This window comes from Notamacropus eugenii, chromosome 5 (genome assembly GCF_028372415.1).
Source record: "Notamacropus eugenii isolate mMacEug1 chromosome 5, mMacEug1.pri_v2, whole genome shotgun sequence".
In the NCBI taxonomy this organism is placed as follows: Eukaryota; Metazoa; Chordata; class Mammalia; order Diprotodontia; family Macropodidae; genus Notamacropus; species Notamacropus eugenii.
Window position 1 is genome coordinate 303747069 of NC_092876.1, and position 27612 is coordinate 303774680.

A 27612-nucleotide genomic window follows, 5' to 3' on the forward strand; every position below is an offset into this window, starting at 1 on the left:
GGAAGCCTGTGTGAATGAATGTGTTATTTTAGAAGATGGAGGAGAAGAAAAAAAAAACAAAAACAAAAACCTGATCTTGGATCTTTTACTCCACATAAGCTGAGATTCTTGACATATTTGAAAAGATCATATTTATTATTATTATTATTAATTACTATCATCATCATACCAACTCTAAATTAAAATGGAAAACCCTACTTACTTTAATTAACCACTGAGCTCAGTAGAATGAGTTGGAGTTAGGAGTCCAGTTTTCCCTAGTTGAGAATTCCAAATATATCCGTGCCCCTGTCTTGGGAGAGCCCCTCCAGCTGTGGCAGGTGCAGATCACGGACCTTCGCGCGCTCAAGCACCCTGACTCTCCCCTCCCTACCCGCCCCCAAGTGGGCGCTGAGCTCTTGAGCATGCTCAGTATGGTTGCTGGAGTCACTGAGGAGTTTCCACGCGTGTATTCCACTTGTCCGGGTTTTAGCAGGAGCCTGTGTTGAGGGGGTTCAAAGGGGGTGTGTGTGTGCAGGGGATGGGGGTGGCACCCGGGAGCCAGGGCAGATTTAGCTTTGCAAGTAGCTAGATTCTCAGCTGCCCAGGCTTCTCCTGCTGGCTGTTGCTCCGAGATGCTCAAGCAGAGCGCTGGGCTATTTCACCTGCCGCGCTGAGGCAGGGGGGGCATTGGGGAGAGCGGTTGCTGCTGAAGGCAGCTGGGGTGTGTGAGATGGGGGGAGCGCATACTGCAGTATAATGCGAGCCCGTCTCTTCTGGAGGAGCAAGCAGCTGCCCGAGCCCCAGCGCCCCTTTCAGGTGCTCTGCCTCGGTCTCCCAACCCTCCAGTAACTTGACTCTTCGCTTCTTCTCTTTTCTGGTGCTTCTCTCGGTATAGGGGTGGTGGGGGGGAGGGGGGGAGAGTTTTTGGGGGAGGATTGCGGTAGCTGAAGGAGAGATTCCGAGAGGGAGCTTGCCTGGTGCCTCTCTTCTTCTCCCCCCACATCTCCACTCTCCCCCCCTCACCGGGCCCCCGCCGCCCCCCTCCGCTGCCGCTACCACTGCTGCTACTGCTTTGCTCTTCGCCAATTCGGAGAGAGACGGAAGCTTGTGTCATGCAATTGGTGCCAAGTGAAGGTGCCCGAGTCTGAAGTCCCCGTGAGGAAGCGAAAGCCAAATCCAACCCCACAATGACAGCCATGAAGCAGGAGCAGCAGCCGTCCAATCCCGGGGCCAGAGGGAGCCAGGCGCAGCAGCAAGATCAGGTAAGAGTTTGCAGCAAGTATCCCTCCTTGGGGATGTGAAGACGGGCTTCAAGCATCTTTCCTCCCAGCTCCCCTCTTCCATCCACCGCCTTTACATTATCCCCTCCCCCTGTCTCATCCCCATCCCAGCGCTCACCCCTGTTTGTCTTTTCCCACTCCACCCCCTTTTTACCCTCCTCCTTTCGCTGCCCTTCCCCCCACCCCCCAATTTGGTTGTTTTCCAATCCTCCCTTATGCACTCTGAAGGAAGTTGAAGCATTTGAGTGCGCTCTAGGGCCAGGGAAAGGATGCGAAAGGTGGAGAGACATGGGGAGGGCGGGAGAGAGGTAAAGAGCGACTACCTGAATATATGGGGGGAGAGAGGGAGGAAAGGTGAGGGAGCCCAGGAGGGTTGGCCGCAAGCGGGATGGAAAAGTAGTGGCTGTTGGGTCCGCTGCTGTCGTGACGGCTGCTGCTGCTTCTGCTAAAAGCTACCCAGCCGGAGTGAATGGCTCATCAGAGCAAAGAAAAGGAAGGATTTTCAATCCCCCATTCATGCTTGTTGGAAGGTAACTGTAGGGAGCTGTTGGCCCGGGTCGTTGCCTTGGCTTCAGTGAGAAACAGCTGCCTGAAGAAAAGTACACTTTACTGAGGGAGATAGTCGAGTCATCTGGGAGGTTGGCTTGGCTGTACCATTTGAGAGAGGCGGGGAGCTTAGTATAGGTGACGACCTTTAACCAGTTAGTTTTATGGTTTCTTGATTTGAACTTGGTCAGTTTCTGCATCTATGCTGGCTTGAGGAAGGGGCAAGTGATGTGATTAGATAGGGGAAGGTTTGGTGGTTTCCTGAATCCACATGTTTTCAGTTTCTGCAGTGTGGTGCTTTTATAGAGACAGTTGATGACGAGCCCTCTTGAGCAGAGATGGGCATTATTTTTCTTGCTCTTTTTTTAGCTTTCTAACATCCCTTCCCTCCTCCCCCCGCCACACACATTGATTTTTGTTTGTTTGTTTCAGTGTTGTCCAGTGAAATAACCTAAGGGTGACTCTTGTACTCATCTTTCCCAGACTAGGTTGATTCTGGAGTTTGGGCTGTTGCTTTACTCTTAAGTTGAAAGAAGAGGCGGGAGGGTGGAGGTGTTAGGAGTTTGAGGTGGGGAGGTAAAGAAAAAGAGAGACAATTATGAGGAGCCCTTTCATAGATCTGTCATGTTTACATCAATTAGGAACTCTAGGTAGATACTGTCAGCTATTAGGTCATTGGATAATTATGGCACTCTGGAAAAGAGCCTCCTATGCTACCTACCAGAGATGGTGCTCTATGCCCAGGATACACTGCGGAATGGGCTGTAACGCCTTCCTGGGCAGACACTTTCCCAGATGATTTCTGGAAGTGGGTATAAAATACGATCAGCCAGAATCATAAGCAGTGGCTCAGCTATTAAGCTTTTCTGTGCCCTTAAGTTTAAAGTGTAAAAGGAGCTGTCCAAATGGAGATGAGATGGAGTAAAAGTGGTCCTATTAGCATCCTAGAGTCTTTGCTTATTATCAGCAGTCATCACCTTCCCTACATTGCCTTTAGGGGTTTCTGTTTCACAGGTGGTGACTATTACCACTCACTGAAAGCTTATCTGGGTTTATACTACTGCATGATGCAGTTTATGCAGTAATTTGTTCTGTTTTGGAAAGATTATTGAAAGTGTTTTGCCCTTTTCAGGGTTAAACCTCTAAAAAGATGAAAAATATCCTTCCCCCACCCACCTTTGTTCTTAGAAGAGCAACTGGTTAGCAGCTATTTAAGAGATTATTTGTCAAGAAAGGAGTATGGTTTGGAAATCCACTTTCAGGCTGACAGCACCCTAAATTTCATTAACAAGCTGCCATGCCTCTCAGTTGCTCCTGGGATGATAGTACCAACAAGAATGATTAGTCAGGTGAGATTCCCCACATGAAATTTCTGCTCAGTAACCTGTGACACCAGCTGGTTACTTTGGGTGCTGCAAAATTTTCAATTATGTTGGAGGTGGAGAGAAAGCCAAGTGGAACATAGCTACAATATCTGAAGATAATGTTAATAATCTGTCTGTTCTGTATATACTGGCAAATCTACAATCCATGTGTAGGGATTGGAGTTACATTTACAATTTATTGCTAATTTATATTGAGACATACATACACACATATATTTCATGCTGCTGTGTATTTTTGTAACCAATAATTTTTCATAATATCATGAATAGTTGATTAATTCTCATTTAGTTCTCATAATAAAATTAATAGTATTTCCAAATGGCAGTGTTGAATGTGTGTGTGTGTGTGTGAGAGAGAGAGAGAGAGAGAGAGAGCATGTTTTGCATATGTGCAAAAATTTTTTGGAATTTGAGAAGGGGTAGATAGACCTTAAAAATATACTCTACAGAATACCATTTAGTTTCATGTAGCTGGTTGCAGAAGTCCTTCCAAATATGCCAAAGTAAATGTGCTCTTCATCTTAAAATTAACAAGTGGAATTTACATGAAACAATGTGTGTCATTACTATGAAAAATAAATGATTTCTGGAAGTTATAAGGATATGTGCTATTATAGTCACTCTAGGCCCAACTTGGGATGTTAACAGTCAGAATTCAGAAAATCAGTAGTGAATATATAACTTTATTAGTACCAATTATTTTAGTTTTTCCAGTATATGCAATATCAAAAACTTAAGAAAACAATAAAATTTTCCTTTAAAAGAACTGTCCTTTTAAATAATGTTTTATGATTGAGGGGCATGTTCCATCTGATCATTCACTAGGTATTGATTTTGAGAGAATTAGATTCTCTGAAATGTTGCCAAAAAGGTCTTTTGCTTTCCAAGGTAAAGATACTTTTGCATTCTAAAAATCAAGGTGTCCTGATTCTAGCAAGGATCTCCTTTTACTTAAATGACAGTGAAGGGCCATGATATTTTTTTCATAGAGAAAATGTCTATGAACTTCTGAAAAACCTTTGTTATCATTGCCAGAGCTCTTTAGGGGTCTCAACCTCTCAAATTTCACTCATTTGTAAATGCCTGGTGGTAAGTAGGTGCTGTAATCATGATCAGAGCTGCTCCAGGGCAACTACTGTGACAAGAATGTAATATGAAATCTACTCACTCAAATTAGTTAAAATTCTGAGTCCCTGTGAATTTTCATCATTTTAATAGTCTTTCTTTGCTAGCTCCATTGATTAAGTAAATGTTTACCACTTCTTTAACACTTCATGTTTACAAACTGCTTTGGAACCAGCTCTTTAAAGTAGATCAGTATAGCTTTTCTACTTATAAAAATGTCCCATTTTTAAGATAAGAAAACTGAGGTTTAGAACTAATTATTAACTTTTCTTTGATGATAGTAATTCAACATTAATCTCATACTATTTCAGGGCATATCCTTGTTTATGAAATTATTTAAAGAAATTTGAAGTTAGTAAGCGAAGTATATAAAGCTTATTTTGTAAATAAATTACCTTTTAATACACAGATCACACTTACACAACTATATAGCCATATTGAACCCTGTAAGACATAAGTGATTTCTCATGTCACATATCCTGTCACTAAACTTATTTTGAAGAACATAAAAAATTTTCTAAGTTGGTGGTGACACTGTTTTCCCATATTTCCACCAAGTGGCAGTCTTATACTGAAAGCTATGCATAGAAATGTTTTCAAATGATGCACTTATGATCATAACAATAATAACAATTAATAATAATTTTCACTAACATTCTTTTATGATGCCTCCCCATGGTATAAAAATGACCTGGATATTCCACTGCTATGCTAACAGAGCAGAAATTTGGGTAAGTCTTACATGCTTCTAGGACATGGCTGTTGATTGTATCTCTCCTCTGAGGATCAGCCTAGTTAAATGTGCACCTGCTTATCAAAAGAGGGCAGAGCAACAATTGATAATATTAAAAGTACTCACAGATAAAATCACATCTTTCAAAAAGTAATAATTTATGCTCACATACTTTAGTCAGACAATATTTTACATATAGAAGAAATTAAGGTACAGAAAAGTTAAGTGACTTATAGGAGAATTGAATAATGAACCCAAGTTTTCAAGGATATCTCTAAAGACTAATTACTTAGGGTTATTTTTTGGTAGTGATTGTTTTCTGGTGAGGTTATGGTGCCTTAAGCTCTGTATTTCCTATTTCACTATTATTAAAGAAGGAGGGTGAACTTGGGGCATATAAACTTCCTCCATTGATATGGATCAGAAAAAAAAAATATTTGTAACTTGTCATCTTGTAGTTTTTGAAAGTTGCTTGAGAACCCAGAGAGATTAGGGGATTTTTCTATATTCATACAGTTAGGACTTAGATCTAGATCTTTATGAATCTGAGACTGGCTTTTGTATACCACACTTATCAGGTTGTTCTTTTAGATCAAAATAAAACAATCATTACAATTATTGTGGTAGAGCAGTTGGATGGTACAGTGGATTGAATGCTGGGCTGGAATCAGGAAGATTCATATTCATGAGTTCAAATCTGACCTTAGGCACTTGCTAGCTGGGCTAGCTGTGTGCCCCTAAGCAAGTCCCTTCACTTTGCTTGCCTCATTTTCTCATTTATAAAAATGAATGGGAAAAGTAAATAGTAAGCCACTCCAGTATCTTTGCCAAGAAAACCCCAAATAGGGTCATGAAGAGTTGGACAGGACTGAAAAATGACCACACAACAACAACAAAAAATAATATTGACTTATTTTTAGAAACAAATGTTTGGACCATTGAGACAACAGGAATAGAGACTTGATTTGTAGTTTTATTGACCTAGGGATCTCTTGGTTAAGGAAGTTCCCTGTGTCAAAGCAGATACGTGTCTCTTCTATAGCTTATAGACTTTGAGATTTTCAGCACTGAGGGGTTACATGACTTGCCCAGGGTTACAGAATAGGCAAGTGTGACATATGGGACTTGAACCCAGGTCTTCCTTTTACTGGGTATGGTTATCTACCACTATATTATGCTGCCTTATATTAATTAAATAACAAATAAATTATTTTATATGATAAACATCTTATTTTACTAGAAGAGTACAGTCTGATTGGTACCTGGTAGTCAATAAACTGAAAATTACAGAAAATATCTCAGTGATCCTCCTGTATTCTCAGAAGAAATGACCTACAAACTGGTATCTTCATAACCAAGGCATGTATGTACTTGCATTTCTCTGTTACCATTAATTTTCTGCAAATACTTAATGCATTTTACATTTCAGTATTAACATAAGATATTACCTATCTCCATAGTAAAAGAGTATAGAATATAGGCTATTTTTATATCAGCTGAGATCCAGGAAACTCCATTAAAATTCTTAAAGCTGTGCTCTTTGAAATCTTATAAAATTAATTTTCTTTTTTTTTTTTTTTGTAAATAGTATAAAAATGTACTTGGAGACTACTTTTAAACACCGTACTAATATCTTAGAAAATAGCTTTTAGTAATCATATTGCAGGAAGAAAAAACATTCAACATTTTACAGTCATTTAACAGTCAGTAAATATAGTCAGTTTCAAAAAAAAAAATGGACCTCATTGTTTGAGTAAAACTACTTTTCTTCATGTTTGGGGGAAAAAGTAAAACACTCAACAACTTCTAATCTGAGAAATTCAGCCTGCTTCTTAAAAGTAGATAATAAAAGATACATAAATAACATCAATATCTGGTATTATTTAGGACAATGCCCTAATAAGTATGGAAGTCTTTGAAATTCTTCTTCCTACCAAGTTTATATTCTCACATAATTAATTCACATTGTGGTACTGTGAGGGATACTATGTAAGTTATGTTCAAAAATGCTGTTTAAAAAGTTGAGTATTTGCATTCTTCCTTTAATCCTTAACTTTGATGACATGTGTACTTTAAGGAATAAACTATGGAAAACATTATGTTGAGGATAATAATTATATTAGTAATCATTAGTGCTGAGCATTTTTTAAAATGTTGAACATAAAATAATAATAATTTTAGCACATTTTTCTCTTTCTCTATGAAAAAGATAACAGTTCATGATATCTAGTTGTTTCATCCAAATTAAATACCTTAAAAACTCTATTCTTGTAGCCTTCATGTGTATGCAATCCATAGGCCATAGACAACATGTTTAAGATTATATATGTAATATGTATACATATACCATAAATGCATGTATGTATATACAGGTATATGTACATATACACACAAATGTGTATGTATGTGTGTGTGTATTTATGTGTGTGTTTTCTTAAAGACTAGACCAGTGAAATTCAAATTCTTACAGATCCAGCTACACTGGAAAAGTTCAGTGTGGGTCCAACAACTGTCTGTCATCCTAGTACACTGCAGCAAAATTCAGAGAAGACTGGTCAGTGGAATTTCTTTCTAGAGGGAGGGGGGCAGTTTTTTCATGAGGATGACACAATGGGGAAAAATTTTGACTTTGGAGTAAAAGAACATGCATTTGAATACTCTGTGTACCTGTGTGACTTTCCACAAAATTATTTACAATATATGGGTCTAGGTTCTTCTTTGTCAAATATTAGTTTGAGGCTAGATGATTTCTGAGGTCCTCATAGCTACAAATTTGATTTTGAGTTCTACTTGTAAATAGATTGAGAGCTGAAGGATTATAGACTAGAGCTCTCATCACTGTAATTATGGACAAAATCTTGAAAACACTCAGTAAAGACTGATTTTATTGATTAACTTTTCATTTCTCAAATTATGATTCATGTGGGAGCTTCTTACATCAATGAAGAACTCTAAAGTCTAGAATCTATCTGAGGACTTTTCTATAAATTGAGAGAGGTTGGGTACAAAGTGAATAAATGTCAGAAGTGAACTTTGAATCCAGAGTATCATGATACATGCACATGGAAACTTATAGATGTATATACATATATGCATGCATATAAAACATATATATGTCTATCAAAATGTACATACACATATTTATATGCATCTATGTGAGAGAGAGAGAGAGAGAGAGAGAGAGAGAGAGAGAGAGAGAGAGAGAGAGAGAGAGAGAGAGAGAGAGAGAGGCAGGCAGGTTTTAAGGGAAATATTTCCTTACTGGTACACCCAGTTGTACATCCAGTAGGCATTGTAGTATAGAGCAGAGAGAACAGAGACTCAAGTCAGGGAAATCTTTCTTTAATTTCTACATATGAAAAATATTAGTTATATGACCCTTAATTTTCAGTTATCTCAGGCAACTCTCAGAGACTAAAAATTTTGGAAAAGTTGCCAACATGAATTGATAGCTGAAATTTCCTCACTAGGAGTAAGCAGTACCAATGAAATCATTACAAATATGAATTCTGAGATGTGGGAAGAATGATCAGGTCAGAAAGAAAGAGCTGGAAAGTTCCATCACTGTTCTCTAATCCAATACCCTCATTTTATAGATGAGGAAGCTGAGGCTTTGGGAAGTTTCATGGCATGCTAGAGGTCACATGCTAGTAAACAACAGAACTGGAACTGAACCCAAGTCATCTCAACTCCAAGACCAGCAGTCAAACCACTATATCAAAATACACTACGGAAACTTGCTCCACTGTAGAAGGGTATCTCCTTTATAACTTTAAGTGTAAGGCAGGCGTTATTGAGCATTATTTTGTGTCAATCTATGAAAGATGATGAGCTTCCAAGAATAATGTTTTAAAATTAAAATATATAGAGTTACAAAGGAATCTAAATTGAAATATCGTTATCAAGATATATATATATATCTGTATATATATGTATCTGTATACACATGTACATATCTATATGTATCGATATATACACATATCTCGGTGTGTTGTGCAATTTCTTGAATCACTGAGAAATAATTTACTTATGGTTATACAGTTATGTCTTAGAGGAAGAACTTGTTCCTAGGTATTCATGTCTCCAAGGATAGCTCTATGATAACTCTAGCAACATCCTCCAGTTGTGTGTATTTACAGAAACAATACATACATGAAACCATGAATATGTGTGTGTATACATATACCTACACATATACTGCATAGAAACTTACAATTAGAATAAACATATAGTCTTCATTGTTGTTGTTGTTGTGTTGGTTTTTTCCTTGGGCAGGACAATTAAGGGACTTGCGTAGGGTCACACAGCTAATAATTGTCTGAAGTTGGATTTGAATTCAGATCCTCCTGATTTCAGGACCAGTGCTGTATCCATCGTGCCACCTATCTGCTCCTATAATTACAATAAAGTAATGAACAAAGTGCACCTTGCAGAGAGTTCTAAAGAAATAGCAAGAGGCTTATGAAGCTGTGAATAATTAGAATGTGATTAAGACTCTGACTTATTCCAGAATAATTTATATAATTGAAAATCAATTTTCCTTTTCAGACTAAGTTAGTTTCAAGTTTTGTTTTCACACTTTCATTGTCAACATTAATATGTTTTTTTGGCAACACAATCAGAATGTTTGTAATGGAAGGAACCATACAGATCATTTGGAGCAATCACTTAGGTTTACATTTGACGATATGGAGGTTGAGAAAAGGAAACCTGACTTGCCTGATATCACATTGTAGGTAAATGGCAGAGCAGGGAATGAAGTCTAGGTCTTCTGATATAGAGAAAACAGTTCCAGATTAGTAATCAAATGAACCAAGGTTTAATCAAAGTCTGCCCCTTGGTTTTTTTTGTTTTGTTTTGTTTTGTTTTTAACCTGAGTACTGTTGACAAGTTGTTTAACTTCTTTTATTCTGATTTTTTCAGTAATAAATAAAGAGAGATTATACTAGATGACTTTTGTGGTCTCTTTCAATTCAGAGCATATATTTAAAAGAAATAGTTATTTCATTAAATATTTCCCAATTACATGTAAACATTTTTAAGAATAATGTTTTTTGGAAAAATTAAGTTCAAAATGTTCTTTTCCTCCAATCTCGATTCCCTCCTAGAGAACTCAAGCAATTTGATATAGATTATTCCTGTTAAATCCTGCAAAACATATTTCCATATTAGTCATGTTGCAAGGGACAAAAAAGGACAAAGGAAAACACCCAAGTAAAATAAGGTAAAAAAGAAAATGTTTTAGAAAATGAGTTCATTTCTAGATGTAGATAAGCAGTTTTTCATCATGGACCCTTCGAATATGTCTTGGGTCATGGTCTTGATCATAGTACGTAAATCTTTCACAGTTGATCATCCTTAAAATATTACTATTACTGTGTACAGAGTTCTCCTGGTTCTGTTCACTTCATTTTGTATGAGTTCTCATAAATCTTCCTAGGTTTTACTGAGAGCATCCTACTTACCATTTCTTATAGCACAATAGTATTTCATCACAAATTATTCAGCCATTCCCCAATAGATGGACATTCGCTAGATTTCTAATTCTCTGCAAAACAAAACAAAAAAAGGTTGCTATGAATATTTTTTGAGCAAATAGCTTCTTTTCCCTTTTTTGATCTCTTTAGGATCCATACTTAGTCATGTTATTACTAGCTCAAAATGTACATGCACTTTTGTAGACCTTTAAGTGCACTTCCAAATGATTTTCCAGTATGATTGGACTACTTCATCCCTTCACCAACAGTACATTCATGTTCCAATTTTTTCCACATTTCCTTTAGCATATGTCATTTTACCTTTCTGTCCTGTTAGTCAACCTGATAGATCTTAGGTAGTATCTCAAAACTGTTTTAATTTGCATATATCCACTCAATAGTGATTTAGAGCAAGGAGTTTCATGTTTCTATTGATAGATTTGATTTATTTTTCAGAAAAAGTACTTCCTTTGACCTTTTATTAACTTGCGAATAGATCTTAATTTTATCAGTTTGGCTCAGTTATATAAATGGTTGAGAAATGAGGCTTTTATCAGCAAAACTTGCTGTGATTTTTCTAGTTTCTGGTTTTCCTTCTAACTATGACAAGATAGTTTTTTTTTCCTGCAAAAAGCTTTCTAATTTAATGTAATCAAAATTATCAATTTGACTTCCAGTAAACCTTTCTCTCTCTTGTTTGGTCATAAAAAGCTTCCCTTATCCATTGATCTGACAGACACGTTTTTCCATGCTTTCCTAATTTACTTCTCATATCACCTTTTATGTCTAAATCATTTATCTATTTTGACCTTATCTTGGCATATGATGTGCAGTGTTATAGTTTATGCTTAGTTTCTGCCAAACTGCTTTCCAGTTTTCCCAGAAATTTTTGTCAAATATTGAGTTCTTACTTTAAAAGCCTGGATCTTTAGGTTAATCCAGCATTAGATTACTATGTTCATTTACTCCTGTGTACTGTATACATAATTTATTTCACTGTTCTACCACTTTATTTCTTAAGTAGCACAAGGGAGTTTTGATGATTACTGCTTTGTAACATATTTTGAAATCTAGAACTGCTAGGTTGTCTTTCCTCACCTTTTTTCATTGATACCCTTCATGTTCTTGATTTCTTTTCTCCCAGATGTATTTTCTTATTGATTGTTTCTGTGATTTGTTCTTTAAAACACTCATTATTTATGATTATATTATTTCATTTCCAATTAGTTTTTAATCTATGATTCTATGGTTCTTTACTAAATATAACTTTTTTGCTCTATGGTCTGAAAAGGACATATTTAATATTTCTACTTTTCTGTATTTGCTTGTGACTTTATGCAGTGAGCATAAAAGTGAGCTTATTATACATGGTCAGTTTTTGTGAAGGTGCCATGCACAAGCTGAGGAAAAGTTTATTCCTTTCTATTCCCATTCAGTTTTTTCTAGAAATCTATCAGATTTCCCTTTTTTAAGATTCCATTCATCTGCTTGACTTCTTTCTTATTTGCTTTATGGTTAGATTCACCAAGTTCTGAGACGGGAAAGTTAAGGTTCCCAATACTATAATTTGTCAGTGTTTTCTTTTCCCCTGCTCTATTGTATTTAACTTTTTCTTTTATTTGGATCCTGTGCCTTTTGGTGAATATTTGCTTAATATTGATATTATTTCATTGCCTATGGTTCCTTTTAGGAAGGTGTAGTTTCCAAGCTCATTTCAATTAGGGCTATTTTCTTTTGCTTTTGTTTGTCTGATATCGTGATTAATACTCTTGTCCTTTTACCTTCAGCTGAAGCATAATAGCTTTTGCCACAGACCTTTATTTTAACTCTGTGTATGTTTGTTTCAAGTTTGTTTCTTTTAAGCAACATATTTTTTGGATTCAGGTTTCCAAGTCATTCTGCTATCCACTTCCATTTTATGGAAAGTTCATCTCATTTGCATTCACAGTTATGATTTCCAACTCTGTGTTGCTCTCCATTCTGTTTTCTTCTTTTTCTTTTTCTCTTTTTATCCTGTTCTACTCAAGTCTGTTTTGCTCATGATAATTGCCTTCTTTTATTGGCCCTGCCCTTTATCAACTCTCCTTTTTCTTCTCTCCTTTTCCTCTTACATCCCTGTTGGATAAAATAGGTTGTCATTACCAATAAACTATGTGTGTGTATGTGTGTGTATGAATGTGAGTGAAGTTCAAGCCTTACCCCTCCTATCTTCCCCTCTACTGTAAAAGCTCTTTTTTGTGTGACATTGTTACTTAAGATAATTGTTCCCATTCTTCCTCTCTCTTGCCTCCTTTTCCAGGTTAATCCTCTTCTTTAGCTTATCCATTTTTTTACATCACCCTATCATAATCAGCTCACTCCCACACCCCTTTTCTATGTAAAATCATTTTAACTTCCCTAATAAAGATAAAGATTTTGGAATATTCATGAATAATCTTCTCATATAGCAAGATAAGCACTTATACATGATTGAGTCCCTTATGATTTATTTTTCATGTTTATCTTTTTTATGATTCTCTTGAGTATTGTATCCAAAAGTCAAATTGCCTGTTCAGCCGTAGTCTTTTCATCAGGAATGCTTGAAAGTCTTCTATTTTATTAAATATCCATTTGTGACCGGAAGAATTATACTCAGTTCTGTTCGGTAGGTTGTTTTTATCATGATCCCAACTCCTTTGCTTTCTATAAAATATCCCACTCCTTTATTTTGGTAGCTGCTAAATCATGTATAATCTTTACTGTGTCTCTATGGTATTTGAAAAGTTTCTTTCTTATTAAATGAAGTATTTTCTCATCAATCTGGGCGCTCAGGAATTTGGCTAATAATATTCATGGAAGTTTTTATTTTGTGATATTCTTCATTTAGTGATTGGTGGATTCTTCCAATTTCTTTTTTAAACTGGTTCCAGAATGTCAGGGCAGTTTCCCCTGATAATGTTTTGACATACACTCTCTAGGCTCTTTCTTTATTCTTTTTAGGTAATCCAATAATTCTGAAAATTTTTTCTTCTTGATCTATTTTTCCAGATTCATTATTTTATGAGATATTTAACATTTTCTTCTTTTTTTATTCTTTTAATTTGTTTTATTTTTCTTAATGTCTCATGGAATCATTAGCTTTCAGTTGCACAATTTTGATTTTTAAGGAATTATTTTCTTTGATGAGTTTTTGTACTCCTTTTTCCATTTGACTAATTTTTCTTTTTTTTTGAAGGAGTTATTTTCTCCAGTATTTGTCTGTGCTTTTAAATAAGTTTTTAATTATCTTTTTATAATTTTATTTTTTCTTTCATTTCTGCCCATAAGTTTTCCTCTGTTATTTTATTTTTAAAATTATTTTTAATGCTTTTGGGAATTTTTGTTCCAATTCACATTTTTCTTTGAGACTTTGCTTGTAGCTCTTTTGAGTTCATTATCTTCTTTTGCATTTGTGTCTTGACCTTCCCTGTTTCCATAGTAGCTCTTTATGGTTAATGTTCTGCTCATTTGTCTACCCTGTTTCTTGGTTTGGAAGTTTATATTACATTATTCTTAAGTTCTGTTCCTGGGTTCAAGGGAAGGGTACTGACTCAAGCTTCAAAAATTTTTTAAACTGCTGTTTTCAGAGATTGCTCTGGGGTTTTGGAAGTTTTGAGTGCTTCCAAGGGGGTGTGATCTAGAGGGAGGTGTGGTCACTGCTATCTTGGTCTGCACTTTAATTTCTTAACCAGGAAGCTTTTGCTATTGCTACTGGTCCTTAGTCTCTTTCATTCCTTGGTACTGGAAGTGATACTGCCCCTTAGGGCTTCCACTCCCTCTTGTCCAAAAGAGTTCCTCTTCACACTTTAACCTATGAGGCAAAAGTGAGTATAGGCAATGGAGTTGCCAAACAGTTGCCCACCATAGGTCCCCTCCTTGACTGAAAGTGCCCCTCTCTGTCCTTAAACTAATGACTTAGAAGTGGGTATAGGTAAAGGAGTTGCCAAACAGCATCTAGTCCTATATGTAGTGCCAGGACAGGAGTCTTTTGTAATCTCTTTCTGACCAGTTGCCAGGACACCTTACTGTTACTGGATGGAGAGCTCCTAAAGTAAATGCTTCTTCTGTCACCATCACCCATTATAAACACTGGTGTTTCATCCACATGGATCCTTAATCATTTTCAGCTCCCCATGTCACAGGTTCTCTTTTAACCTCCACTGTTCTCTTGGGCTGGAAGATTGTCTCACTCTGACTTTTTGTTTTCTCTGCTACTCCAGAAATCAATTTGAGGTATTATTTTAAAATTTTTGGAGGGGTGTGTTGGGAGAGATCAGCTGAGTGTTTTTTTTGTTTTTTTTTTTTACTCTGCCATGTTGGCTCCACTCCTGGAAGTGGTAGTTTCAGAATATAAATTTAGGTTCCTAGGAATTTCTGCATCAGTCATTTCATTATATAGTATTTGGTTATTCTCTATTTATTTTATTTTATTTTATGTTATTTTCAATAGCCAATAATTTAGCAAAGGAGCTTTTCAACTCAAGGGTTTACTTCCCCTACTACTGGATACATTCATGATAACTCTCTTTAGGCAGCATTTTAAGAGGTTATGCTTTCTATTTCTAGAATGAAATAGAGAACAGAGAAGGATTGTTGTTATGAAGAGAGTATTAAAAAGCCTCTTAGCTTTTCATGGAATAGATTTGTTTTGTGTTGATTGATATTGTGAATTAATATAGTACCAGACAGAAGTGTACTTTGCTGAACAGTGCTTAAATTTTTTTTGCACTGAACCCATTTTCTTCTCTCTTGAAACCCACAGAAACCAATATTTTTAAATAAATAAAATAAAATATTTAAGATTATCAAGCAAATACTTTGTGTCAAATACAGTTATCAAAGTATTTAAAAAGTTAAAAAAACAGCATAGGTTATGAACCACTGCTCCAAGGCAAGTACAACAACAATGACAATAAAAAATCAATGAGACATTCCTTAGTTATATACAGGAAAATTCTATTTATACCAAATCACCAAAAGGTGACACAATACTTTTAATTGTCATAAAAATGTCATAAAAATAAGTTCAATTTTTTTCATATTGAGTATAATTTATTGTAGTCTTTATCTCATAAAAATTAATATGTTCTTGAATTTCATACAAATTTTGAATCAACCAGAGAATTAAAATACACAATTTGGAATTTTTTTGGACAAATGAGATTTTATTGTTTAAATGATTTGAATATTACACCCAGTATTGTTTTTGTTTTTGTTTTTGGCTATCCATGCATCTGCTTTCATTTCTTATCATGAATAATTGAATGTTTATGCTAATCAGCATGAGTGATACTTAGCCTATCCTTGACTTATGTACATAAGAAACTTTTAAAGTTGAATTATTTTTACTGCAGAAGACAGAAACCCATTTGTTGTAACTGTACAAAATTTTAATATTTAGATTATAACATTCTCTATTTTAAAAAGCTTTTAGGCCTTCTCCTTAAGTTTTCATGGATTAATATTCTGTTTCCAGAAATTCAGTTCCAGGAAAGGAATATCTCAGAAACTCTTTGCATATAAAAATTGCTGAAGTTTTGGTTTGAAATAAAAAAAAAAAAAAGGAAAGAAAGAAGGAAAGCTAGCTGAGTGAACAATCAAAACTGACTTCACATTTGTGAATATTCTTTATCCAGCTGTACATAATCTGACTTTAATATTATTGTGATCCATCAAACTTATAGATTTTTTGGATCAATACAAAGTCATATATATCAGATTCTGGGATGGAGAATGAAGAAAAGTGAAGAAAAGAGAGTTATTTTATTACCATTATTTTCCCCCAATCTTAAGAGTTAGATTAAGGTTCAATTTCTTACAGTATCTATGATTCATACTTGCTTATGCTGAAAACAGAAATATGACAAACCTGAATCATATGGCCAGGGACATGAATGACAGCTCCTGCTTTCATTCAGTTCCAAATAATTGTCCATGGAGACCACTTAAAGTTATATTACTAGTGCAACTACAAGGTTAGAAGTGAGCTTTTTAGGCTGCATTTATAAGAAATCATTTTTGGCAAGAAAAATTTAACTGAAAATTTAGGCAACTCTGCCATTAGTCACCTTTAATCTCTATGTATAGCTGTAAACTTAGGTAATGTATTCAGTCATTGGCAATTTCTTTTCATTTTTCATATTTTGAAACAAATGTTAGAAAATTCCATCCATAAAACAAGTTTTCTATCAATATTTAAAAAAAACAAACAAACATGCTTATCTGTTTTACCATTTCCTTAAATTTAGACTCTATACTTAGTCATTGAGTGCATACATTTTAGATGGAAAATAGGTCCAAAACAATTTCTGGGAAGGTAAATATAAAGTAATTAAAAAAAATTAAAACTGGCAAAAAAGTTGCTTGGAACAAACTAAAAGTTTAGGCTTAAATTGTTCCCTAAAAATTGAGAAGTTACATTATTTTGTGTCTGTAGTATTGTGTCCCCATCCTTCTCTACTTACCTCTTATAAAGTATTTAACTGAATTACTAGATACCATTTTTAATGCTTTTTAAATAAGGTCCTTAGGTATAAAATCTTGAAGTCTTGAAATCCTGGTCTGCTACCTGTAAGACTGCATGTTACAGTGGATTTACTACTAGACCAATAGCCAGGAAGAGCAGGACACAAATCTTATACTTGAAAAATAATTTGTGACAATAAATCATTAATTTCTTTTTAGCCTCAATTTTTACATCTGAAAAGAAGACTACAGTGATACTTGTTTCACCTATTTAAAAGTTATTTTGAGATTTTAGATATAGTAACTACAATGTACTTTGTGCAACTTAATGTGCCATATAGGGGTATGTTTTTAATATTATTGTCTCAGTTTTTATTTTCTGATTTGAGAAATGAATCTGTTGGAATAGGAGATTTCTTCCAATTCCAAATCCTTTGAAACCATTTCTTTTTCCTAGGTCAGGGATTAAGACAGAAAAGAATCAGAATATTGAAGACAATTGGATTTCAATTTTATATAATAAAAAAACATTCAACAATGGAAGCTTTCCGGAGGAATAAGAGCATGGCATAGTGCAAAGGGAACTGATGCTGGAGTCAGAGGATCTGGATTCTAATCTAGAATTATTAACACATCACTATACCTGCAGAACTTTAGCCAAATCACTTATTTTTACCAGGTGAGTTTCCTGAAATGTAAAATGAAGAGACTTGATTACATGACCCCTGAAATACCCTCCAGGTTTAGGTCTAGGATGCCATGAAAGTGAATGATCTAATTCAGAGGTGTGATCCCCATAAGTAAAAATTTTGATGAAGAAATGAGATGGTTATTTCTTGGGTATGTTTTTGAAGAGATTCCTCTTCAGTGATAGGTCTTCTGGGATCTTTTAAATCTGTGCAGTTCTAGGATTTTATTATATTTGGAATAGGCCTCAAGGATCATGTACTCATGGTAGTTTTATTCCTTGTTAAGAGGATAGTGAAATTTTGTATCTCTATCTAAATCTCTTGATCATAGTTTGCTGCTGGAATGGAAAAGTGACTGAGAAATAGAGAACTGTTAGGAGAGACAGTATAATGCAGTGGTTAGAGATTCGGACTTAGTCAAAGGCCTGTAGTTGAATCAGGATTCTACTATATAAGTGCTGTCTGTCCCAGGACAATTTATTTATTCTTTTCACTTTAGTTTCCTTATCTACAAAAGAGAGGTAACCCATCTCTCAGGGTTATTGTAAGAATAACACTTAGCAAACCTGAAGGCACTCTATAAATGTGAGTTTTTACCATTCTTGTTCAATAAAGGCAGTATTGAAAGTAGCTATTTTTCTTGTAGTACCAGTCATGCGACAAACCCATCAAACAACAAGTATTTATTAAGCACTTAATATGTACCAGATACTGTGTTAAGTTTGTGGGATACAAAAGCAAAAGACTGTCTGATCTCAAGAATCTTACGTTATGATTGAATTGACAACCAATGCATCAAAAGTACATGCTCTATACCCCAGTTCATGGGCTCTGATCTGTTTTAAGTTATAGAAAAATGAGGACCTTGTGTGGGTAGAACCCTGATGAATCAGTAACTAATATTTATTAAGTACTGACTATGTTTCCTGTAAGATGGAAATTTTGCATCTAATTCTTCACTTTTTGACTTGTCTTCTTAATAAGACAGCTAATTGCTGCAATGGGTAGAGAACTAAGCCTGGAGTTACAATGAGCTCAGCTCAAATCTGGCCTCAGATACTCAATAGCTGTGTGATACTGAATGAGTCTTTGAACTTCTGTCTGCCACCATTTCCTCTTCTTAAAATAGTAATAATAATAGAACCTGTATCCTAGAGTTGTTGTAAGGATGAAATGAGCTACTATTTAGAAAGTGTTTTGCAAACCTTAAAACATCACATAAACATTATTATTCTTATTGTTGTTACTGACTGTCCTTAAACTACATTTAAGCAGACTTCAAGTCTAATTGTTTCTCCCACTATTCAATTTCTGAGTTATTCATTTTTCCTTTGATAAATTCTTCATTTCATTTGCTGCTTTCTCTGTTCCATGTCTTAGGTGTCTAATACTTCTAAATACTAGTCCTTTTAGTCATTGAAATTTTTTCAACTCATTCTTCATAAAACATTGGACTTTAGGTCTAAAAAGGACCTTGGAGTTTATTCCACTCCTTTTATTTTACACAGAAGTAAACTACAGCCCAGATAAAAGAATTTCCCCAAGATCATATATAGTAGCAGATCTGAGTCTCCCATTCCAATTCTGTTTGCATTAAATTACCAAGACAGAACCCCCTATAGTATCATCTTTCTTGCCAAATTCTCTGACCACATCATTCCCTTGGGTGTAGTGCTTCTATGGACTCCACAACATTTGGCACCAGAGGGTGCTTCTTTGTTCTTGGTTTTAAGAGCTGAATGACTTCTGCCTCTTGAGCTTTTATCCTTTGTGCTGCTTCTGCTCTAGGCCAATGATGCTCAGACTTCTCAGCAATAGATTGCTCTGGTAGATAAAAGATTTCATGGCACCCATATACCATATATTTTTTCTTGTCACTGTAACAAGTCATTGTTACCATAGTAGGAACGCTGACATTTTAAAATCAAGCAGTGGGATCACTTTATCTCTTTTAATAATCAATACAAATATACTAATCCTGAAACAAATAATAGATATTTTATAAATGTTAATATAATATTCTTGTTTATTTTTTCCCCCAGAAGGCCTCTGAAACCATAGGTCCTCCAAGAACAACATGAGTGCTATGGGAAAGTCAATTGTAACTACTCTTGACATTTTTCCATTCTATGCCATTTTAGTATTTTAAATAAGTACTAGAAGATTCTCTTCATAAAGCAGACTTTTTGATCAATATTTCAGAAATATGCAATGTTTGCATGTTTTCTTAAATTTGTCCTCTATAGTCATTGAGAGCATATGCTTTAGATGAAGTCATAGGTTAAAACCTAACTTTTGAAGAGATAAGTAATAAATAATTTAAAATTTTTCTTAAAGCTTGGAGAAAACCATCCCTTGAGCAAACTATCCATTACTTTCATTTCTCATCGAGCCTGTGAAATGTCACCCTAGATTTAAGATGTCACTTAAAGAACCCACCATTTTTGTTTCTAGAAACTGCCAGTTGGCATCAAAGGCACATGTATGTTTATGTAAGATAGAGAAAGGAGAAATACACGTTGTGACTTCCTCAGGGCATAAAGTTGTTTCATTATTGAAACCAAAGCTTTTGCTGGCTTCCAGTCCAAAGTATTTCCATTTAGATCAGTTAGTTCTGGGTACTTTTGAAATTGTAATTCAGACAACATTATGCCCAAGGGAGTGAACATAGAATCCCCAAGTGGTAAAGAATCTCAATCATTCATTTTAAAATATAGCTGAAAAATAAATTCCCATTTTATGCTGTCCTTCAGAAGAAATTGTATAACTTCTATCCAAGGACGTTCATCAATGGAGTACCTATTACTCCATAAAATAACCCTATCTATTTTGAAAAAGGTATCATTTTTAGAATGTTCTCTCCTACTTGTAACCTGTATATGTTGGTTCCCATTTTCCTTTAGAGATAAGCAAAGAAAAATGAATTCTTCTACATGATAATGCCTAAGATGTTAAAACAACCACAACTTCCCTAACTCAGGCCATCCAAACTCAGCTACCTTTCCCCCCCCACCCCCAAAGAAATCATACGTAATATTGCTTCCAGAACCTTCATGTTGACAATGTGGAATAGTAAGTTCTGGTCATTTCTGTAGATGTGAGAAATTACAAGGCTGTCTTTAATCTCTTGTAATTGATCCCATGTGAAGCATCCCCACATTACCTATTTCTGTAGTCTTGGAGTAAGACTGTGTATTATCAGTTGAGATTTATCAAAATGTTTCTGCCTTAAGGCATTGAAGCATCAAATTTTGAGTTAATGCTAAAATGCTTAAACATCCATCCTATTCTACAAGAGTAATAGGAGGATCCTGTAAACTCTGACAAAAACTCATGAGATAGCATATTGTTTGATCTGCATCATGTAGAATAAATTCTATGTAAAGCCCTAGCATATTAAAGGTCATTTGCAGATTCTTGTGATAGGCTTAAAATAAAACAATCTAGAATGCTTAATACTGTTGCACTGAGAGTTTTATGTTAGAGTAGATAGAGAGCCAACTTCTATGTAAGCAAGTTTTGTTTTTTTTCCAGTTCTTGCTTTTTGTTCATACTTCCTGGGGGCTTCTGGCAAGTCCATAAACTTCTCTATATACTATTCAACTCTAAGATTGTAATTACTAGAAAAGTTGACAACCTGCATTTACAGAGGGAATTTTAAAATCATTACTAAAGCAATTTAGATATTTAGCACCTCCTCAAAATGCTTTCATCAAATATTTATAGGATTATTGATGAAAAGCTAAAAAGAAAACCAGTGGTCAGCACCCCTACTTTACAGATGAGGAAACTAAGGCCCAGAGAAACTTAGTTTCTTGTCAATGAACAAACCATTAGTATTTACCTACAATATATGGTATCATAAAAAAAGAAAGACAAGTTACACTTCTAAGAATTATAGTTATCATTGCAGTTGCTTGTCTGTCTTTTATTGGCACTATATTTAAACATTAGGATGATTTTAAAACTACACCTACACAAATTGTACAGGACGATTTGTTCTTATTTCCAAAGAAGATACATGCTGTGCATAATTGTGGCTAAGATTCTGGGTTTGACTGGAGAACCAGAAACCAAAAAAACAGTGAACTCTGTTTTTGTCTTTTTGAAATTCATGGGCAAGTGCTGATCCTGAGTTTGCTTATTTTTTTCTTCCATGACCCATTTTTAAGTTTGATGCCATTAAAAAAAGATCATCCTGCTGCTAAACTGCTGCCTCATTCTTTCCTGGAACTAAAACCTTTCAACTGTAATACACTACGTCCAAAAAAAAGCATATGAAAGCACAGATGGTGCAAATATTTGGAAATAGGTAAATATAATCCAGGATTAGCTGTTAAGGCTCACAAATGTCAGCTCGTGTTGCTTATTGTTCACACAAGGCAGATTCAGTTAAGGGAAGATCCAGGACAAATGCTTCATGATCTAAAATTGACTATTTTGAGTTCTGCAACATAACAGTCTCATAATTGTTATATAAACCTAACCACACCACTCAGCATAAGAGACAAGGTGTTCCAGAGAGGCCATCAAGCAGAGGTTACAAAGAGGAAACAAAATATTTTTAAAAATACGAAAATATGCAACTTTGTTCAAGACCATCTGTGAATTAAAGTTAAAACAGGTTTTTTTTTTTTTTTAAGGGAAATGTTTATTCTCAAAGATCTGCAGATATAGAGACTAATGAAATGATTTTTAAGTCTCATTTGTACAAAGAAAGTACTTAAGCAAAGTATCTGACTTATCAAGCTTAAAGGAGTGTTGATTATCACTTAGATAAAGATGTGTAAAGGTGAAAAAATGAAGCTTGTTGCTTTGGTTTCCTGAATTTGTAATTTATCGATTTGAATAATTTGGTGAACCTTTTTTCACTTTGTTTTGTTTTTGCTTGCTTGCATTTATTTAAACAAACCCAAAAAATGTTAATTCAAATTCAATGTTATAATCCTGTTCCTGCAAGAGTCTTTCAAACAGTAGGTGTTTAACGAATATTTGGATTGCTTTGAGTGAATTATTTTGTGAACCTATTTCTCCAGTGTATTTTGTGTCAACTGTCATTGCACATGAATGTTTTGTAAGAAGTGAGTATATGAAGACATTTAATCATATCTGGGAAAGGATAAGAGGAAAAGAGATGCATGAAGAGCTTACATGGCATGGTAAATAGAACACTGGATTTGAAGTCAGGAGGGTGTGGGTTCAAATTCCATATCAGACACTAGTTATTGGATCTCTTAACATTCCTTCTACTTTTAGCCATATGAGTCCATGAAAATGGTATATAAAAGTTGTTTTTCTGCCAGCATAAAGCCTACAGATATTTTTGTTGTAATATGATTCTGTTTGGTCTCTTTCTGTATCTACAGAGAGTTGGTCTTTAAATACTTTCCCTTATTTCCACACTTAGAATCACACTTAGAAGTGTGCTTTCTAACTAAAGATTCATAGATTTAGTGGTCTAAGAATTTGAAAGGACTCTGAGATAATTTTTTACAAGTCCTTCCCACTAGGCAGCTTTAGTGCTTTGTAAAATTCAGTTGACAAATAAGATATTTAAAAGCCAGGGATTCCATGAGTTGTCTAAGGTCCTACAACTAGTAAAAGGTGAAGAAAAAATAGAATTCTGGTCTTTTGTTTCCCAGGACATTATTCCTTTTGGTACATCAAGTATTTCAGGAATACTAGTGTCATGAAAAATTTGTTGCCTGGCTATACTGAAGACAGATTTTTTTAAAAAAAGAGCTTCCAAATGAAATCTATTTTACTTGTAGTTGAGTTTCTAATTTTCAGAGAAGGGTAGATGATATTTTTATATACTCCAAATCTAGCTGAAAACATGAAACTCTGAGACATGAATGAACCAAGATCCTCATGTCTGACTTTTTAAGTATTTTCGTGAGTTCTACTAACTATCATGGAGCAAGACATCATTTCCAAGGGTACGGTATTATAATTGAGCCAATTTCAGCATAAAAACAAAGCAGTTATCAACAATAAAATGGCTTAGGCCCTTGCAAAAGGTAAGTGATTCAGACAGTTACTGTGAAGAAAAGTTTTAGGTATTTTTCAAACAATGTGGTATTGACATTGGGTGCCAGATGAAGTGGATAGAAGGACTGTTCTTCTACCCTAGTAGAGTTGTAATTAGGTATAGAAAGCAATTCAGATGAGCAACTGGTGGTCAAAGAAAAGAAGACTTTGAAGTTATGATGTAATCATACTGCAAAAAACAAACACCTGTTGTTGGTGAAGTTGTGAAGTGATTCAACCATTCTGGAGAGCAATTTGGAACTATGCCCAAACGGTTATAATACTGTGCATACCCTTTGATCCAGCAATACTACTACTAGGTCTGTATCTCAAAGAGCTTATACAAATGGAAAAGAACCCACATGTACAAAAAATATTTATAGCAGCTCTTTTTGTGAGGGTGAAGAATTGGAAATTGAGGTGATGTTCATCAAATCAGGGAATAGCTCAAAAAGTTGTGATATATGAATGTAATGGAATACTATTATTCCATAAGAAATGGTAAGCAGGTGGGTTTCAGAAAAACTTGGGAAGACCTAGGTGAACTGATGCTGAGTGAAGTCAGCAGAACCAGGAGAACACTGTACACAGTAATAACCACATTGTGCAATGACTGACTTTGAAGATTTAATTCCTCTCAGCAATGCAATGATCTAAGACAATTCCAAAAGACTCCTGATGGAAAATGCTAGCCACATCCAGAGAAAGAACTAAGTCTGAATGCAGATTGAAATATACTATTTTCTCTTTTTTGTTGTTTTTTTCTCCCATGGTTTTGTTCTGATTTTTCTTTCAGAATATGACTAATGAGGAAATATGTTTAATATGAATGCATATGTAGAGCCTATATGAGATTGCATGCCATCTTGGGGTGGGGGGAGCATAAGGAGGGGAAAAACTTAAAACTAAAAATCTTATAAAAATGAATGTTGAAAATAAAAACAAATATATATTTTTAAAAAGAACATATCCAAAGGAGAACTAATTATCTGTACTCCCTTTGCCAAACCATAGCTGATGATAAGACAACTGTATTGGTGACATCCTTGGCTGTTTACTCACATTTAGCCTAGTTACTCTTCACAAAACTAATTGTATATACTTTTTTAACACTTCCTATATGCCCTTTTCTCTATTTACATGTCAGGGAGATTTATATAAATTCTCAATACCTGTTAACTGGACTATTGCAATTACCTTGTGGTTCTTTTTACTGCCTAAAATCTCTTCTTCAATATATCCTTCACTTAGCTATCAAAGTGTTTTTGTTTTTAAACACAGAATTGACTGGGTCATACCCCAAACTAATATACGCTAGTGACTCCCTATTGCCTCCAGAATCAAATAGAAAGTCTTCTCTGACATTTATTACCCTTTATAACTTGTCTCCCTACTACTTTTTCAGGCTTCTTACAATTTGCTCCCAAATCCAAACTCAATTTGATACTTGCTGCTTCTCAAAAGTAATATCCCATCTCCTGTCTTGTTCTCTTTGTCCCGTCTGTCCTTCATATTTGGCATACTTTCTCTTCTCATCTATGCCTCTTAAATACCCTGGCTTCCTTCAAGACTCAACCCAAATCTCACCTTCTGCTAAGAAGCCTTTTTCTTTTTCTTTTTTCCCTCAATCGACTCCCTATTTACTTTGCACCTACTTAGTTATTTACTTGTGATTCCACACATACACAAACACACATATATACAAACACATGCATGCCTCTTTTATTGAATTATGAGCTCCTTTGAAAAGAACAGGTTTTTTTTTTTTTTGCTTCCCTTTTTGACCCAAGCAGTAGTCATAGTATCTGCTGCAAACTAAGTGCTTGCTAAAATAGTTATCAAATAAATGAGTTACTGTGACTTCCCACAGGATTTGGGGTGACAAGAAGATTGTTTTTTATGATAGCATAGTCATAAGACTCTGGGAGAATATAATTGTGCTGAACAGGACTATAAGATGAGAAGAATGGATGGCTGTTGCAATGGAGAAGAAATATATCCTTCCATTTGAGAGAGGAACCACAGGACACTTTAATATCAGTATTGCAGAACAACATACCTTTCACCCCATGCTAGCTATAGTTTTATTCCCATAAAGTGTTGACAAGAATAGTTTATATGATTTAAGATGTTTCAGGATATACCTTGCTAGATTTCCTTAGCCTTCAGATTCCTTTTATGTATACATATTGATTCATAAATTTCTACCACTATGCCTTTAGCCCTTCAGCTTAAGGTTTTATTCTCTGGGGAAGGAATTAGCAAAGAACTTTTGATACGTAGATGTGGAAAAAATGTTAGATTTTTATTGGAAACAGTTTTTAAATGAGACTTGGGATTAGATGATCTCTAAGGTCTCCTCCAACTGAATCATTATTATTCTTTATTATTATACGTAACAATTAATAGGCAGTATGATATAGTGTTAAAAACTACTGTTTTGAGTTAACAAGACCCAGTTTCAAATCTGACCTTTACCTGACGAGAGATTCATGTTTTCACTTGTGTTCATTGATAAATATTTGTTATTTTGGTAGAATGAAACTAGCTATTCTATTTCTTGTGCAAACAAACAAACAAACAAACAAACAAAAAACTCCATTTAGAATTGATTTTTTTTTTCTTTATAACTATAAATCTTAGGCTCAGTCTATGAACTTCTTGGATTCAGTTTATACATGATACTTATTAAAAACATGCTTTAAAATTGTGAGCATTTAGGTTAATTATTTAGGAGGGGAGAGATGAGGAAAAAATTTGGAATTCAAAATATTGTGGAAGTGAATGTTAAAAACTGAAAATAAATTATATTAAAAACTACTATATTCTATAACTATTATTCCTCTAGTAATGATACCTATCATCCCCCCATTCTCTCACTTTTTCCTGCTCTGATGGTCATTTCAATCCTCCAACTGACAAATTTTCCTTATGTGCTTTGCTACCTCATAATCTCTCTAAATTATTTTCATACTCCTCAATTTAAAAGCTGTTTCCAATAAAATTCCCTCCCCTCCCCCTCCCCAGGACAGTATACACCCCAACCGCCCCTTTTCCCAACCTGCCCTCCCTTCTATCATTCCTTCTTCTACCATCCCCCTCCCTTCTATTTTTCTGTAGGGCAAGATCAATTTCTACACCCCATTGCCTGTACAACTTATTTCTCAGTTGCATGCTAAAACAGTTTTTAACACTTTGAGTTCCACATTCTCTTCCTTCCTCCTTCCTTACCCACCCTAACTGATGAAACAAGCAATTTGATATAGGCCATACTTGCGTAGCCATGTAAAACACTTCCATAACAGTCATATTTTGAAAGATTAATCACATTTCCCTCTATCCTGCCCTGCTCTCCATTTATTCCATTCACTCCTTTGGCCTGTGCCCCCACAACTGTTTTTGCTTCTGATTACCCCTTCCCCCAATCTGAGGTATTTTTAAAAGTGTTATTTTCTTCAGCATTTTTTGGGTCTCCTTTAGCAAACTATTGACTCATTTTTTTTTTTTATTTTTGTGCATCTCTCTTATTTATCTTCCCAATTTTTCCTCTGCTTCCTTACTTGATTTTCAAAATCCTTTTTGAGCTCTTCCATAGCCTGAGACCATATAATGTTTTTCTTGAAGGTTTTTGATGTAGGAGTCTTGACCTTGATGTCTTCTTCTGGTTATATGCTTTGATCGTCTTCTAATTGTATGTTTTATCTTCTTCATTATAAGAAAATACCTTTTCACCAAGAAAGCAATCTTCTGTAGTTTTATTTTCCCCCTTTTTTTTGGTCATCTTCCCAGGCAATTACTTGATTTTTGAGCTCTTTGTTAAGTGGAGGGTGTACTATTCCAAGATTTCGGGGTTTTCTGTGGCTGTTTTCTGAAATATCTCTA

General features: G+C 35.0%; 1 protein-coding gene across 1 annotated transcript in view; it reads left to right on the top strand.

The window, feature by feature from the left end:
- Positions 1–521: 521 nt before the first annotated feature.
- The window catches only part of DPP10 (dipeptidyl peptidase like 10), a 997128-nt gene continuing 970037 nt past the window's right edge, over positions 522–27612 (top strand). The window contains exon 1 of the mRNA XM_072613293.1: positions 522–1244. Within this exon, the coding sequence (XP_072469394.1) occupies positions 1170–1244 (75 nt within the window). The 5' untranslated portion in view covers positions 522–1169. The remainder of the gene's footprint in view (positions 1245–27612) is intronic.